The following is a 15,807-nucleotide window of genomic DNA, read 5'->3' as shown; positions in this document are numbered from 1 at the left end:
TGGACACCTGTTCTCAAGTGACAGAAAAGGAGCTTTTATTTAGAATTAAGTCTTCTGATCTGGACCACAGACCACACACCCACAGGGCTGCCATGTCTTGTCTGGGGGCTGCAGGTGTGCATCTCGGCTTGGCTCCTGCAGCAGGGAGCTCTCTGTTATTGGGCTCTGGGGTTTTTGTTCAGCTTGTCCTATTACTTCAAGCACTGTGCCTTCTCTGAGAGCACAGAAGTACTTTGCAGAATCTTTCAGCAGTAAGTTTGAGATGGTGAGGCTGAGGGCTTTTTCTGCTTTCCGGAAGTTTACAGAGTAGCGGCCTCTATTTGCATTCCCGCTAGATGAACCCTGATGAATAAGGAAAGTCATCTCTCCACTGGGAGGCTGCTTGTACCAAAAAATATAGTATATGCTATCACTTGTTTCATACCGACAGTTCAGGGTGACTGTCTCCCCCACGTGAGAGGATATGGCTGGCTGGTCTTGAGTAACTGTCTGGGCCACTCCTGATCCTGTGGGAAAAATCAAAACACAGAGCTGAAGTAGTGAGTAGAATAATGTAGGAATGAGACTAATTTAGGTCCCAAAGACAAGCCAAATTGAAATCATAATATGCTTGCTTTTCTCCAATCTTCCTTTGCTCCCCAAGTCCCTGTGAGGTACCACGTGCAATCCTTTCACCCTGAACATTCCCACCCATGTTTGAAAGCATCCTTACCTGAGAAGATGAGGGCCAGGAAGACCACGAGCAGGCTGGAGAGCGGCATGAGGGATGGGTTTCGCTGCACAGATGTGTTTAGTTCTGCCTGAGCCGAGACTTTTGTGTCTCTGAGTCCCTGTCAGCACATGTACATAGTACCTGGGTTCCGATGTGCCTCCCCCAAACAGGAAGGAGGGTGTGTTCAGTTCATAGACCACGTGGTCTGTGCGCACAGATGGGAATAACGTGGCTCACCACAAACCTTCACTTTGTCTACTGCTCTTTCCCTGGTCATTAAGTTTGGCAGTACCTGAAAAGGGGCATGGGAAAAGCAGTTCGTATTAAAGGTTGAGCTGAGGGAAACTGCAGATTAAACAAGTTGACATACATTGATCATTTTTCAGCAGAATAATTTTGCCAGCCTGTTTGAAATAGAATTTAGTCTAGCCTCTGAACTCTTCTTACAGTCTACCTTCTGTACATTTATTTAGCTTACACTTACTTTTCTCCACCCAGAATCTAATGACTCTTTTTAAAAACTCACAGACCTGTGCCTTCTTGGTGAAAGGCAATCTTATCCCCAATAATTAACATATCTCTTCCTTCCTTTCTTGGTTCTAGGGCTCTACTTAGGTTTTTCAATAAATAAAGTTACTTTAACATCAAGTGACAAAAAAAAGACCTTCTGACTTTCAGAATCTATTCAGTTGCTTGGGTTTTGTAAAGTTATAACAAGAAAAAAATCTTGTTTCTTTTGAAATCTGACACTGAGTCTTATTTATCAGATTTTGAAGCGTGTCAGGCTTTTCAGTCCTGTTCCCTCCAAAAGCAGAACTGGACTTATTAGACCATGTGTCCAAAAATTGTCCTAAAGTCACATTTTCTATCCCATTGCTCCAAAGTGTTCAGTCTCACTTGTTAGTGACTGGTAATTTTTCTCTTTGTAAAATAAAGTCAAAAAGCACGTCAGATTTTCTGTGACCCAGTGCTATAACACACTCCTGCAGAATGTGGTATCTACGGTCTGCAAACCCTTAGTGTGTGTCAACACCACAGAGCTGGTGACTGAAGTTTTTATAACGTTACATGTCATGTAGAATGTAGCTGTCAATCTTCCATGTGGTTTCATTGTTTCAATGGATAGATTAATATAAAGGACCAAAGGCAAACAAACAACTAGAAGAGAAAGTACAGACAGAGTGTCTAAAAAAGTGCCTGTTCTTTGTTTTTAAGGTCAAAATAAATCGTGAATGTTGGAAGAGAGTTTGTATTTAGTTGAGACGTCTCCTCTTCTGCCCCATTTCATCTGAGTCCTGACATGCAGCTGATGCCCTGGTGTCAAATTAGTTGTAACCAAGCAGAGGAGACCAGGAATGCCCTCAACAGCCTGGGGAGCAGCATGATGTTCTATGTGTAACACATACATTTATACGTAATAATTATACATGTATTATATATATATATATATATATATATATATATATACTGGAAAAGTTGATATTGATATAATATTATTAAAATAATCCTACTCTGATATGCCAATTTTTATATACACTCTTTTTTTGATTTATAGATTTATGAAATTTTATCATATGTATGGGTTCTGGTAACCACCACTAATATGATACGGAACTGTTCCATCACCCTAAAGAACTTGCCTTTTCACAATCTCCCCACCCCTGCAACCCCTGCAAACTCCTGGAAACAACTGATTGCTTTTTTGTCTCTGTATTTTTCCCTTTTGAGAATGTTGTATGGGTAACATCATACATTATGTATGCAATCATAATAATCCAATGAGTGCAATCACACACTATGTAGCCTCCTGAGTGTGATTTTTTCCACTCAGCACAACACCCTTGGGATCCACCTAGTTTACTGCACGTGGCAATAGTCTGTTCCTTTTAGTCACTACAGACTTGTGATTCCTCAACTTATGATTATGGTCAGAAAGCCATATGCATTCTGTAGACACCATACTTTGATTTTGAATTTTGATCTTTTCCAAGCTAGCCACATGCAGTGTCATGTTCTCTGCTGGTGCTGGGCAGGGACACCAAGCTGAGTGCCCAGCCAGCCCCGGGATCACCAGGCTAAAGCAATCCATGGTACACTTAGAACCATTCTGTACCCACTCAACCATTCTGTTCTTCACTTTGAGCACAGTGCCCAATAAATTACATGAGATTTTCAACACTTTAGTATAAAATAGACCTTGTGTTAGATGATTTTTCTCAATAGGAGGATAATGTAAGTGTTGAGCACATTTAAAGGAGGCCAGGCTAGGCTAAACTGTGATGCTGCCTAAGTTTGTGTATTAAATGCATTTTTGACTTATGATATTTTCAACGTATAATGGTTTATTGGGATCTAACTCCATCATAAGTTGAGGAAGATCTACAAGTAATATGTCATTGTGTGGATGCACTAAAGTATATTTATCCATTTATCCAATGAAGAACATTTGGATGGTTTCCAGTTTGGGGCCATCACAAATATAGCTACCATGAATATTCATGTACAGATTTCTGTGTGATCAGAAGTTTTTCATTCTTCACATATAAATACCCAGAAGTGTGATTGCTGGGCCCTAAGGTAAGTGGATGTTTAACTTAATGTGAAACTGTCAAACTGTTTTCCAAAATGACTGGACCACTCACCCACCTGCAATGTATAAGTGATTTAGTTTCTCTGCATCCTTGCCAGGACTTGGCATTGTCAGTATGTTTTATTTTAGCCATTCTGATAGATGTGGAGTGGCTCGCTGTGGCTTTAATATGCGCTTCTTTAGTGGCTAATGAAGCTGAACATTTGTTCATATACTTATTTATTGGCTTATTTTCCTATTACATATCTTCTGTGGTGAAGTGTCTGTGTGAGTCTTTTGTTCATTTTATACCTGGGCTGCTTGTTTCTTTCTGCTAAGTTTAGAGAATTCATTATATTCTGAATACCAGATCTTTCAAAGACATATGTTTTGCAAATATTTCCTGCCAATCTGTTGTTTGTCTTTTTCACTCTCTTAATAATGTCTTTCACAGAGCAAACATTTTTAATTTTGATTAAATCTAATTTATTTATTTTTTAATGGACTGTGCTTTTGGTATCATGTCTAAAACCATTTTGTGTAGCACTAGGTCTTAAAATTTTTCTTAGGCTTTCTCCTAAAAGATTTATAGTTTTACATTTTACACTTGGATGCATGATCCATTTTGAGACTATCCTCAAGTTTTTCTAACAAGTATTAGATTTACACCAAATTTCAGTTATTTGTGTATGAATATCCAATTGTTGCAGCATCATTTGCTGATCTGACTACCTTTCCTTCATTGAATTGTCTTTCCACCTTGTCAAAAAATCAGTTTTCCTCACTTATGTGGGTCTGCTTCTGTATTCTTATTCAGTGGAATAAAATTGTTAATAATATTCTTTCATTATCCTTTTAGCATTACAGCATTGGTATGTGGTTTTCTTTTTCATTTGTCCTATTTCTATTTTGTAATTCCTCTCTTTTATTCCATTGATAACTCTGTTGATAATTCTAGCCAGAAGTATATCAATGTTATTAATCATTTTAAAATAATTAACTTTGTATTTCATGATTATCTCTACAGTATGCTTTAGGGTTCACCAATTTGAATTTTTAATTTTTTTCCTTCTTTTTGATTATGTTGGGTTTAATTTGTTCTTCTTTTTCTGTCTCCTTTTGTTGTGCAACCCTTTTTCTTTGATAATAATATAAGTATTTAAAAGATAAATTTGCTTTTACCTCGTATTTTAGCTGTGTCTCATATATACTTATTTGTGTGTGTTCTCACTATATCTTCTTTCTAAATATTTTCTAATAACCATTGTGATCACTTCTTTAATTAATGGGTTATTTTAAAACTTAGTGTCTAAATTCCAAGTATTTGGGAGTTTCAAGAGAGAATTTTTTGCAATTGATTTTCTAAATCAATTTAACTTTTGGTCAAGGAATAAATCCTGCATAACTTTAGTTTTTTAAAATGTACTAAGATTTTTTATGGACTAACAGAGTGTGTGTGTGTGTGTGTGTGTGTGTGTGTGTGTGTGTGTGTGTCTGTGTGTGAATATTTCATCTACACATCAGGATGTGGCTGGAGCCCCGGCTGCAGGTTTGGGTACAGGCTACAGGTGCCTGGGGAGCACTGGGAACTTGCTGCACAGAAGTCGGTGGCTGAGTCTCCGGGCTGGGAGTCCTTGATGTGCAATGAGAAGTGTTTAGCACTTTTATTGGAGGAAACTGTGAATCTTCCATCTTCCTTTTTATGCCCACCTGAAGTTTTGGCTATCAAGAATCCAGGGCCTTGACCAGGGTACTGCTGGTACCGTGGGAAGTAGTCAAATGCGTCATTCTCATAAGTACAGTTCAGAACTGAAATCACTCCTTCGTGGACTGCCAGGGGCTGAGGGCTCTGTTTCACCTGCTGTTGCTCACTTTTTCCATTCTGTTGTCCACTCACTCCTGAATAAAAAGAAAAAGTTGTTAGGTCCACAAATTCATATTTCTGTCTGAAAATTTCTATCTACGAGCATGAATTTGTCCACACCCCCATTTTCTCATTCCTGCAAATTTATGACATAGCCTAGAGTTTCTCTTCCATAACTCACAGCTTACTTGAAGCCACAGAATTAAAAATACTGCTCCCAGAAGCTTGTCCATTTTTCCTGGAGCCAAAGCTCAGTGACAGCGCAGGTGGGCCTCTGGTCCTCTCAGCCAGTGAGGAAGCTGACTTTAACTTCACACGTTTCAATTTTTTTCAATGGGCGCCACCCTCAAACAAGTGCTTTCACTTAGAACTATTTTTCTCAAAGCAAGCATTTCCTTATTTTGGTCTTACTTAGAAATGCTGAAAATTACATTCATTGGGAATCAGAAATCCCATCCTTACACATGAATAAAGATCAGTTTCAAATTTCCATCCTCCATTCCTCAGCTTCCGTTTATTCACATATCCTAGAATATTAAAATAATATAGCAGAACAGCTTGAAGTCTTAATAGGAGTAACACTATTTTACAACGGGGGAAAAACAGAATCCCACAAAGTCACAAGATCAGCATGCAGAGGGGCATTTCCCTTTTATTATAAATACTAATTATAGTTCATTGAGGACACACAAGGGACACAATATACCATTATAAGCGAAGGCCATGGATCAGAACAGAGAGAATATATAGTTCTTTTCCCTCAGGGAACTTAAATTTTATTGCAGTCTTTCAGATGTGTCCAGATTTTATTCCACCCTAAGAAATGACAAAACATAATTAAATCACTTTCAATTTCTTTACACTTTTTTCTAAAATATATATACCAAGCAAAGGAAATATTTCTAATAATACACATGGAGAAAAGAAATTAAGAAGTACTAGAATTACCTGTTGTGGAAGAGTTTTCCTTTCAAAATGGATAGGAGAAGATCGAAAAATTCTGCTGACTTTGGAAGATATGGGGCCATGAAGAAATTCAAGAATACAACATTTTTGGTAGATCTTAGGAATACATTCAGGAATACAACATTTTGGTAGTTCTTATTCTGTATTTGAACAAGCATTTAACATTTTCTTCACACTTCATCCTCATAGGCAAGATACAAAACTGTGAGGAATCAGTTTGGCTTTTCATTTAACACAACAGAATATAGAGGTAGAAATTGAGGATAATTCCAGAGCAGCCATAAAAATAGCACTGATCTGCATTATAAATAATACAAGTTAAAAGAAACAGGAAGCAGTTTTCCCCCCGAAACCCAGAGAGAACGTGGTGTTTCTGCATTTGATGTCAGCTCAAATCCTACTAAAGTAGAACATCATCATGGTCCAAAAGGAGACACTGGTCAGAGCGCCCACTCCTCAGACTACATGATTGATAGATGTAAATTGAAGTAAAGTAGGAGATAGTAATTTGTTTGATTTTCAAAGAATAATTTCTGGCTACTTGTAGAATATTCTACATCTGTATGTGGGACAAACAGTCTTCTCCGAAGCGGCATTGCCCCTTGGTGGCCATAGAGAGAAGTTCCATTGAAACATCATACACAGCTTCTTAAAACTTCATGTTCATCACCATGAGTGAATCAGAGCAAAGGAATAAGTGACTGAGTCTTCTTGCACCAATCATTTCCTTAGACAGAAGATTAGCCCTTGTTGAGAAATTGGCCCTCAGGCAGAACCACTGCACAGGGCCATCTTTCTTCCCGTAACATCAACATCAGCTCAAAAGAGCCCTTCACACTGAAGAGAACATGAATCTAAACAGTTACTAAATTAGACAGTTTTTGTCCCTTTCTGTCAACAATTGAAATAGTTATCTTTTTATTTTTAGCCAGTATAATGGGTCATAGTGATCTCATTGTGGTAGTAATTTGAATTTCCCTGATGGCTATTGATGTAGAACAGGGGCTTGCAAACTTTTACCATAATGGGTAGAACAGTAAATATTTTTGGCTTTGCAGGCCATTCAGTCTGTGTTGTGACTACTAGACTCTGCCGTTTGCAGCATGAAAGGAGCCATTGATAATACATTTTAAAAATGGGAATTGCTATGTACCAACAAAATTTTATTTACAGAAATAGGTGCCTGGATGGATTTGGCTCATGGGACATATTTTGCTGATTCTTGATGTAGAGTATATATCTTTTATAAAGATTCTGATTAAATATTTTGCTCATTTTTAAACTGGGTAACATGTCTTTTACTGAGACTTTTAAAATGATGTGTTCTTGATGCAATGAGCATTCTCATTGCCATGTGCACAAAATCACCCTAAAATAATTCATAACTAGTTGAAAAAGCTGACTTTGAAACCCGTGACTTAGAGGAGTACCGAGCAGTAACATCACTGTTCTGACAGGAATGAGCTGCAAAGTGAAATTCATTTTCCAATCATCATAAAAGATGATGTAATAAGCTGTGATATCATGTCAACTACTTTTGCTGATGTTAAGTTTCAAATAAAATCAGACGTCCTTGATGTTAGGTGTGTTCTGAGTGTAGAAGAAAAACAATTTTTTTTTAAGTTATCCATCTCTTGGCTGTTGTAGATAGTATTGTTATCAGCAGTGTGGTGCATGTATGTTCTGAATTAGAGCTTTCTCTGGATATATGCCCAGGAGTGGGATTGCTGGATCATATGCTAACTCTTTAGTCTATTTACGGAATCCATACTATTTTCCATATTGGCTATTGATAGTACGCTAGATATGGAAGCAACCTAAATGTCCATCAACGGATGACTGGATAAAGAAGCAGTGGTATATTTATACAATGGAATAGTACTCTGCCATAAAAAAGAATAAAATAATGCTATTTGCAGCAACATGAATGGACCTGGAGATTGTCATTCTAACAGAAGTCAGCCAGAAAGAGAAAGAAAAATACCATATGATATCACTTATATTTGGTATCTAAAAAAACAGGGGATACTATGAACTCATCTATCAAATAGAAACAGACTTACAGACTTAGTAAACAATCTCATGGTTACCAGGAGAAGGGAGTGGGAGGGGATACATTTGGGAGTTTGAGATTTACAAATGTTAGCCACTATATATAAACATAGATTTTAAAAAAGTTTCTGTCAGTACATATATGTAAACTAAAAGAGAGTGCAGTATATTGTATGTATGCATTTACATGTAATATAATGTATATGTGCAGCCAAACTTTAATAACTGTACCTAATAAAACTGAAAATGGAGAAGAGTTTCTTTTGTATAGCACAGGGAACTATGTTCAATATCTTGTAACAACCTTTAATGGAAAATAATATGAAAACAAATATATGCGTGTATGTGCATGACTGGGATACTGTGCTGTACACCAGAGATAGGCACACTGTAACTGACTGGACTTCAACAACAACAAAAAAGAACTTTCAATATAGGTGAGGACTAACAAGCCCTACAAATGAGTGTGGGGCCTGAGACTGTGCCTGGAGGGGGCTGAGCCCGCTGAGGGTTTGTGTTGAGGCTGCAGGTGCCCGGGGAGCACTGTGCTCCACAGCACAGAAGTAAGTCGCCGAGTCTGTGGTCTGGGAAGAGGAAATGTTCAAGATGCTACGACGTTCTTTAGCGACTGTTGTGGCACTGAATCTTCCATCGTGCTTTGTCCCTGAAGCAACGGAAAACAAGTGGATGAGGCGGCCCCCAGGGTTCTGATGATACCAGTGCACACTGGTCACAGAGCTGGAAGACTTGCACCACAGTGTGGAGGCGGCTCCCTCCTGGAGACTCAGGACTGGAGGACTCTGCTCCACATCCTCCCCTGTCACACCTGATGAGAAACGCAGAAACAGTCACAGGTGAGGGTCACTGTAACTCCTCCAAAACCCTGGAAGTGTCCCCGGGGATGATGAGAAGTCTAGAAGGTGTGCCAGACTTGTCAGCTCCCATCCCTCCCCCCTCAACAACACTGCAGCTGCTCAATCCTGCACTTTCCCTATGGGAAAGCCCGAACTCACAGCAAACCTGGGCAAACAAAAGCCCCAGCACAGCGTCCACCAGCCTCTTCATGACGCCTCACCTTCTTGCTGGGATGTTTTCACCATATGATGCATAACTCCACTCCTGGGTGGTGAGTATCATGACTTTTTCCTGCTCCTGTAACCTGTCAGCTCACCCAATGAAACCTGCTCTGGGGACACTCTGTGACAGGAAGCCCCACCCTCTCCCATCAAGTGAACTGAGAAAGGGCTGGAAAGGGGTAGATTGAGAGTGAGGGGGAAAAGGTGACTTTCAATGGTTTAGACACAATGTTGAACCTGGGAAATGAAATTTCAGATTTGTCCCTGATATAAAAAAAAGCTTTGGTAATAAAAGTGAAAAAATCAGGAAAGTCTAATATCTAGTCTTTGAAATTTTCCTTCTTTTGTTTTGTTTATATGAGTCTCTGTTTGATCCAGGAGTCTCTTCTGAGAGATACGGGTAAAAATAATGACAAAGATACAGATAAAAACAATGACAATAAAGATATATCCTTTACAATCATGAAATTCTAGTGCTTGAATCAGAGAATCAAACAGAGCTATTAATTGAAAAGAATCTTCAGCAGGAAGCAGATTCCTTCTCATGTGCTGGTAAGGACTTAGTTTTTCCTCACACACAATTATTCTCCCCTCTGTACTATTACTAGCTCTCAATTGTGCTTCAAAATTTCTCAAGTCTTTTGTTGAAAAGCATAATTTTACTGAGTAAATATGAAGATCTAATTGATTTATTAGGCAATTCATTAAACGGGCAGCTTCCTTTCCCACCCAGCAGCTAGAAGGGTGCTCTCGGGGCTACAAGGTGGAAGAGTTTTACAAGAAGAAGGATGCTGCAAGAGATCATTAGAAAAAGAAAAGAAAGGATAGTTTTTAGGCCTTCTTTTGGGGGAGGGTGAAGGTTTTGTCATGCAGATGGCCTCCTCTTCCTCTGGAGGATGGAGAGTGCCCTTGGGACATACTACCTCTCTAGTGTTAACCGGAAAATTTCTACTAATTGATTAAGATTACATTTCTGGGGAAAGGTGACACTGCATTTGGGTGAGATGTTAAGTCTAGGTTTGGTATCATGGGCTTTTAGCACAACTGACACCATTTTGAGTCTGCGGCTTTCATTTTAACACTTTCAACAACTATTCTCAACTAGATGCCCTAGGGTAGGCCCTCGGTATAAGAAAAGCTTACAGTGCCTCCTAGAGGCTAAAACCTTAAGAAAGGAATACTTCTGTTATGAAACCAAACTCGAGTTCGTTCACCCAGTGGGCAGCAAAACCAATCTACTAATACCAGATTGTGGTGAAAGAAAGTGCAGCATTTATTTGTGGGGTGCCAGACAAGGGAAATGGGCAGCTCATGCTTGAAAACCCCAAACTCCCTGACGGCTTTCAGGGAAGAGATTTAAAGGCAACATTTGGAGTGGAGTGGAAAATCTTGTGGCCCTTCTTCTGACTGGCTGATGGTGAGGTAGCAGGGAGATGTTTCAGTGTGAAGGAAAAGCCGGGCTGGTCTAACAAGGTAACTCACAAGTCTAGGAATGTGAAGGAGAGGCTGCGCTGGGCTAACAAGATAACTCACAAATCTAAGTATTGGAATACTGATCTGAGTTCTGCTAGACTAACTTGTAAATCTAGGTTAATTAGTGTTGGTTTGCTGTTCATGATTTTTGCTAGCCAGCTGGGTTTTCAAAGATATATATCTGGCTTTGGAATGTTGGTTTGCTGCCTCCCCGCCTCCACTTTTGTGATGATAATGCTGCTAAAGCTGTTCCATGCCTATTGGCCTAATACCCCAAGCTTGTACTTTACCCTATAAAACCTCATGTGCACATCTTGGAGGTGCTCAGAGCTTCGGAGCAGAAGCCCCTCTGAGCCCGCCGGCCTAATACATCTGAGTACTCCAACCCTCCGAGTGGTACTTGTTTCTTGACTGGCCTGTCATTTCCGTAACATCAGGAATCTTAATCATCAGCCTTCTGAGTCCAGCCAGCCTGGAGTCCGGCTGCTAGTGGTCAGCATGCAGTCACCACCCTCCACGTGGGTGGGGGCCTCAGTTTGTGCAAAATAACTCAAGGATTTGTGTCAGATTCTTGTGTATATCCCTTGATGAGAGACTAGGACTCTGTTTTATTGCTGAACTATTGTTTCTTGACTGCTTTCCCTTTGTTTCTGTGTTCCCTCACTTCCCTAATTAGTAACTGCTTGGGTCTTTTTTAGAACTCAAGAAAGGCGTAGCAGACTACAGCATTTTTTTTAATAAAAAAGAAATCATATTTATACTTCAATTAAAAAAAAAACCAAACTAGGGACTTGGAGGGGCTTTTGTACCCAGAATGGTCCTGCAGGGTCCTACTTGGTCTCACTTCTCACTCAGCAGATACCCACAGCTCAGCCTGGCTGTCTTTTTCTAGGACTGTACCTGTGAATTAATGTGATGCTACAGAAGTATCCACAAGGATGGAGAGTACCAAGGACTATGAGTCACCCAGTGCCTTTTTATGAAAATAAATTATGTCACACAATAGAATTTCATGTAGTGATATAAAAATAATCCATTTAATTCTTACTTATGAACTTACAAAAAATGAGCCCTCCAATGTGATTCAGCCAGTTTAGCCATATATTTAAGTCTGTCTAAGACCTAAGAAACTGCAAAAATCAATTAGAGTTGTAACCTGCCAATGGCTTATGATATAGTGAGGGAGACAAATATCTTTGTAAATGGCATAAAGGCTTAGAGGATGCCAGACTAAAAGGAAGCCATAAATATTACATGAACATCAAGGCAGTAACAGTTACTTCCGGACTGTATTACAGGAGACCACTCAGTGGATGACAGGCCTTCTGTTGAAGTGACAACACTGGATAGTAGCAAAGTGAGAATGGGTGATCTTTGAAAGGGGCTTGTTTATTTTATTTGGGGATTGGTGGGTAATTAGGTTTACTTACTTATTATTAATGTATTTATTTTAGAAAAGGTGCTGGGACTGAACCCAGGACCTTGTGCATGCCAAGCATGTGCTCTTCCACTTGAGCTATGCCCTACCACCTTGTTCATTTTAAATACGAGGAATAGGGAAGACAAGCAAGTATGTGGACAGGGCCACCCATCACACACACACACACACACACACACACACACACACACACACACACACATAAGTGTACTAAAGAACATGGGGTATCTCTGTCACTTAAGTCTGGGCACAGTCTGTAACCTTAAACAACTAACACCATTCAGGTTCAAGGAAAATGCTTATCCACGTACCATAACAGTTGTCCTTGAAATTGCATTTGAATATCTGAAACTTTGTGGATTGTGCTGGTGCTGACATAGAAGGCCAACTCTCATTTGGAATCTGGGTGAGTTTTAGGGAAGAGAAAACAAAAGTTAATTATCCAACCTAACTGTTCCTCTCAGATGTCACGGATGCAATGGATTCTTTCATAATGAAAGTGTTTCCCAGGAGTCCTGAGGATCCATTATTTAAATTCTCATGTGTTCTCGTCTGTGGTTCTGAAGGATGCTCATAAGTCAGCACAGTATTCACAGCAGTGGCTCGTGTTGCTGGGATGCTCTGCTGTATTAAGCATTCTTACTTTTAAATTATATATATTTACTGTAAACTGAACCTACCTGAAGAGTGATATTTGCTTTAACAGTTAGAAGGGCATTGAAACTAGAGTTTTAAAAGGCTTAATTTGTATTAAAAATCTGTAACTTTAAAATAAATTTTAAATAAAATTTCAGTTTTAAGTATATTTAAAAATCTGTTTATTACTATTGTTATTTGTATCTTGTTTTTGGCTTTAGTAGATTATTTTAAAGGAAAAATAAGTTTTTGAAAACATATGAAAATAATTTTAGCTTGTGCCCTTGTCTCAGACTCTATATACAATAATGATTCTCTGTAGAATGATTTGGATGTCAAAGCGATGGAGAATGAGGGCCTGTATATTTCACTGAAGTAAGAAGTGAACTGATCTGCAGACACGGAAGCTCAGGAGGACAGTTCAAGAATGTTGCAAATGTTTAGTGAAGAGACTGTGAGAGATAGTGCAGACAAATAAGTAAAGATGACTGAGAAATCACTAATTATTACAGAGCCCCCTGTGAGTATTAAAGAATTGAATTAAAAGGGAGAAAAAGGATAGAGGTAGCCTGGCTGAGTCTGACTCAGAATCACCAATCCCAAGATTCCACGTGGAATTTTGGGGTGACATTGTATTTAACTTAGAATGATTGTTACTCGGGACCGCTGGTTAAAGGATTTTTTCTGTCATACTATATTGTCTTGGAGAGGTCCTCTCATATACATCCTTAAATGCCAGCTCTAATTAAGTGCATCAGCCCCAAATGCTTTAATCAAAGAGCTGAAGTCCTTTAAGGAAAGAAGCCTATCTGAATGCCTGTAAAATAGACTGGAGATAACACAGTTAGAAATAAACAACTGTCCTGGGTTTTCTGATAGCTTGTGAAATGAGAGTAATGCTGTAAGTCAAATTCTCTGACTTGCCTTATATCAACTCACATGGCCGACCTCAAGCCATCTCAGCCCATCACTATTTCAAACAACGTGGGAGAAAGTAGCTCCTTCTAGCTTGTTGAAGATCAGACAGCCTCATTCCCTCTGGAATCCTGACTCTAGAGGATAAAAATTCCAAACTTCAGAAAACTTCCCTTTGCAAAATGGAAAAAAAAAAAAAAAGGAAAGAAAAGAAAAAGGGAAAAAAGGGAAGAAAAAAGAAGAGATAAGGAAAGATGAAAATGAAAAGAATCTGAGATGCCCATAGGAACAAAACACTTTCCGGATTCTGTATTCTCTGTGCTGTTTGCCCTCACAGAATATGCTCAGGCTGAGCCCCTGAGTCTTTCAGGCTACAATGTCACAGGAGGTTGGTGTTCAGCTCCCCCCGCAGACTCAGGCACTGTGTCACTCAGAGCACAGAAGTACTCTGCTGAGTCGCTCCAATGGGCTGACGTTTTCTTCAGGTGGAAGGAGGTTTCATTCCTCCTAAATTCAGCCTCAAAACCTTTGATGCCTGAAACAAGGCCATTTCCAGACGTGTACTTCAGGAGAAGCTGGAGTCCTTGGTTGGGGTACTGCACGTACCAGAAGGGAGTCGGTTGATAAGAGGATGAGTAGTTGCACCTCAGCTCCAGGCGGGCTCCTTCAGGGACAGTGATGCCGTGCCTGTCAGGCTGGGTCACTGACTGAGCTGCGGCTCCTCCTGAAACATCAATGCTGTATCAATGAACTCAGCTAAAACAGAAATTCTCTATTCAAAGTCAGGACAGAACAATGTTCCATGTGTGGACAAGGGACTAAAATGGAATAGTACTCACCCAGGAACAGGAGCACCTCCAGCATCAAGGTGAACACCAAGATCATGGTGGAGCAGTGAAGAGGCAGTGAACTCCTTTCTGGCAGATTCTCCACAAACAAAAGTCTGATGACTGGTGGACTCGAACCCAAGTTGCTCTGAGTTTGAGAAATGACAGGGGATTTAGATTTCCTCTTCTTATGGACTCTACAGTGAGTGTTAGGAAGAGAGGCCGACTTAACAGTACTGCCTGCCCCTGGAGTCTAAAACGCTTTACCCGTCACTGTGCAAGAAATGTTGTTAGAACATCTCTTTAAACTGTGGGGAAGGAAGCTTTTTATGAGCTTGTTCTGATCTTTTTCAGAAAAGCCATTTCCAATTTAGGCAGCAGCACCCTCCAGGGGCCAAACAGAGAGTTAAGGAGAAGTTCACAATGTTTGTGACCTTCCCCATCTCCTCCCTGCCCTTCTGTGGTTGAATTCCAAAGCATTATGGTTATGTACAGAAGAGAATATATGTTTTTTAGGCCCTGAAACCCATTCAATTGGGCTTTTTAAAACAGCACAGAATTTTGAATAAAAATTGAATACAAAATAATTTTTAGAATGAGAAATAAAATTACAACTAATTACATTTTTCAATTTCCAGATTTAACTAGAAGCCAAAAGGAAATAACCCAATATTTTTCAACTGCTAAAAGAGAAGAGCCATCAATCCAGAGTGATGTACATATAAAATTACCCTGCAGGAATAAAGGGAAAATTGAGACATTGTCAGATGAAGGAAAACTAAGAACATTTGTCACCAGTAGACCTATCCCAAAAGGATGCTTAAAGGACGTTCTCTAAACAGAAAAAAAGTGATAAAGGAAGGAATCTTGAAACAACGGGAAAGGAAGAAAGAACATAATTAGCAAAAATATGGGTAAATTCAGTAGAGTTTTCTCTTCCTCTTGAGTTTTCTAAATTATGTTTGATTGATCAAATCAAAATCATAACCCTATCTAATGAGGTTCTAAACACACATGGGGGAAATACTAAAGAAATTTATGTTATGAATAGGGGAGAATAAGTGGGTCTAAAGGGAAGCGGTGTTTTTATGTTTCATTCAAATTGGTGAAATGATATTACTAAGAGAATATTATGTATATATAATGGAATAACTAGAGCAACCATTTTTTAAACTATATAATAAGACGCATCTAAAACACCATAGATAAATTGAAATATAATTCTAAAAAATGTCAAATAACTCGCAGGATGTCAGAAGAAAAAAACTCAGGGGACAAA

General features: G+C 39.2%; 3 gene segments (V, D, J or C); all 3 read right to left on the bottom strand.

Moving 5' to 3' along the window:
- Window positions 1-45: 45 nt before the first annotated feature.
- On the bottom strand, window positions 46-857 carry LOC135321369 (T cell receptor delta variable 1-like). The segment is given in 2 exon segments: window positions 46-506; window positions 713-857. Coding segments are annotated over 2 exon segments (510 nt in total).
- A 3,937-nt stretch (window positions 858-4,794) lies between these two features.
- Window positions 4,795-6,707, bottom strand: LOC105104873 (T cell receptor alpha variable 23/delta variable 6-like). The segment is given in 2 exon segments: window positions 4,795-5,180; window positions 6,653-6,707. Coding segments are annotated over 2 exon segments (441 nt in total).
- Window positions 6,708-13,093: 6,386 nt separating this feature from the next.
- LOC116151444 (T cell receptor alpha variable 8-2-like) lies at window positions 13,094-15,036 on the bottom strand. The segment is given in 2 exon segments: window positions 13,094-14,425; window positions 14,541-15,036. Coding segments are annotated over 2 exon segments (399 nt in total).
- Between the last annotated feature and the right edge of the window lie 771 nt (window positions 15,037-15,807).

This window comes from Camelus dromedarius, chromosome 5, assembly GCF_036321535.1.
Source record: "Camelus dromedarius isolate mCamDro1 chromosome 5, mCamDro1.pat, whole genome shotgun sequence".
Taxonomy (NCBI): domain Eukaryota; kingdom Metazoa; phylum Chordata; class Mammalia; order Artiodactyla; family Camelidae; genus Camelus; species Camelus dromedarius.
Note: the sequence above shows the minus strand (reverse complement) of the source record. Positions and strands in the feature narration are given on the sequence as shown.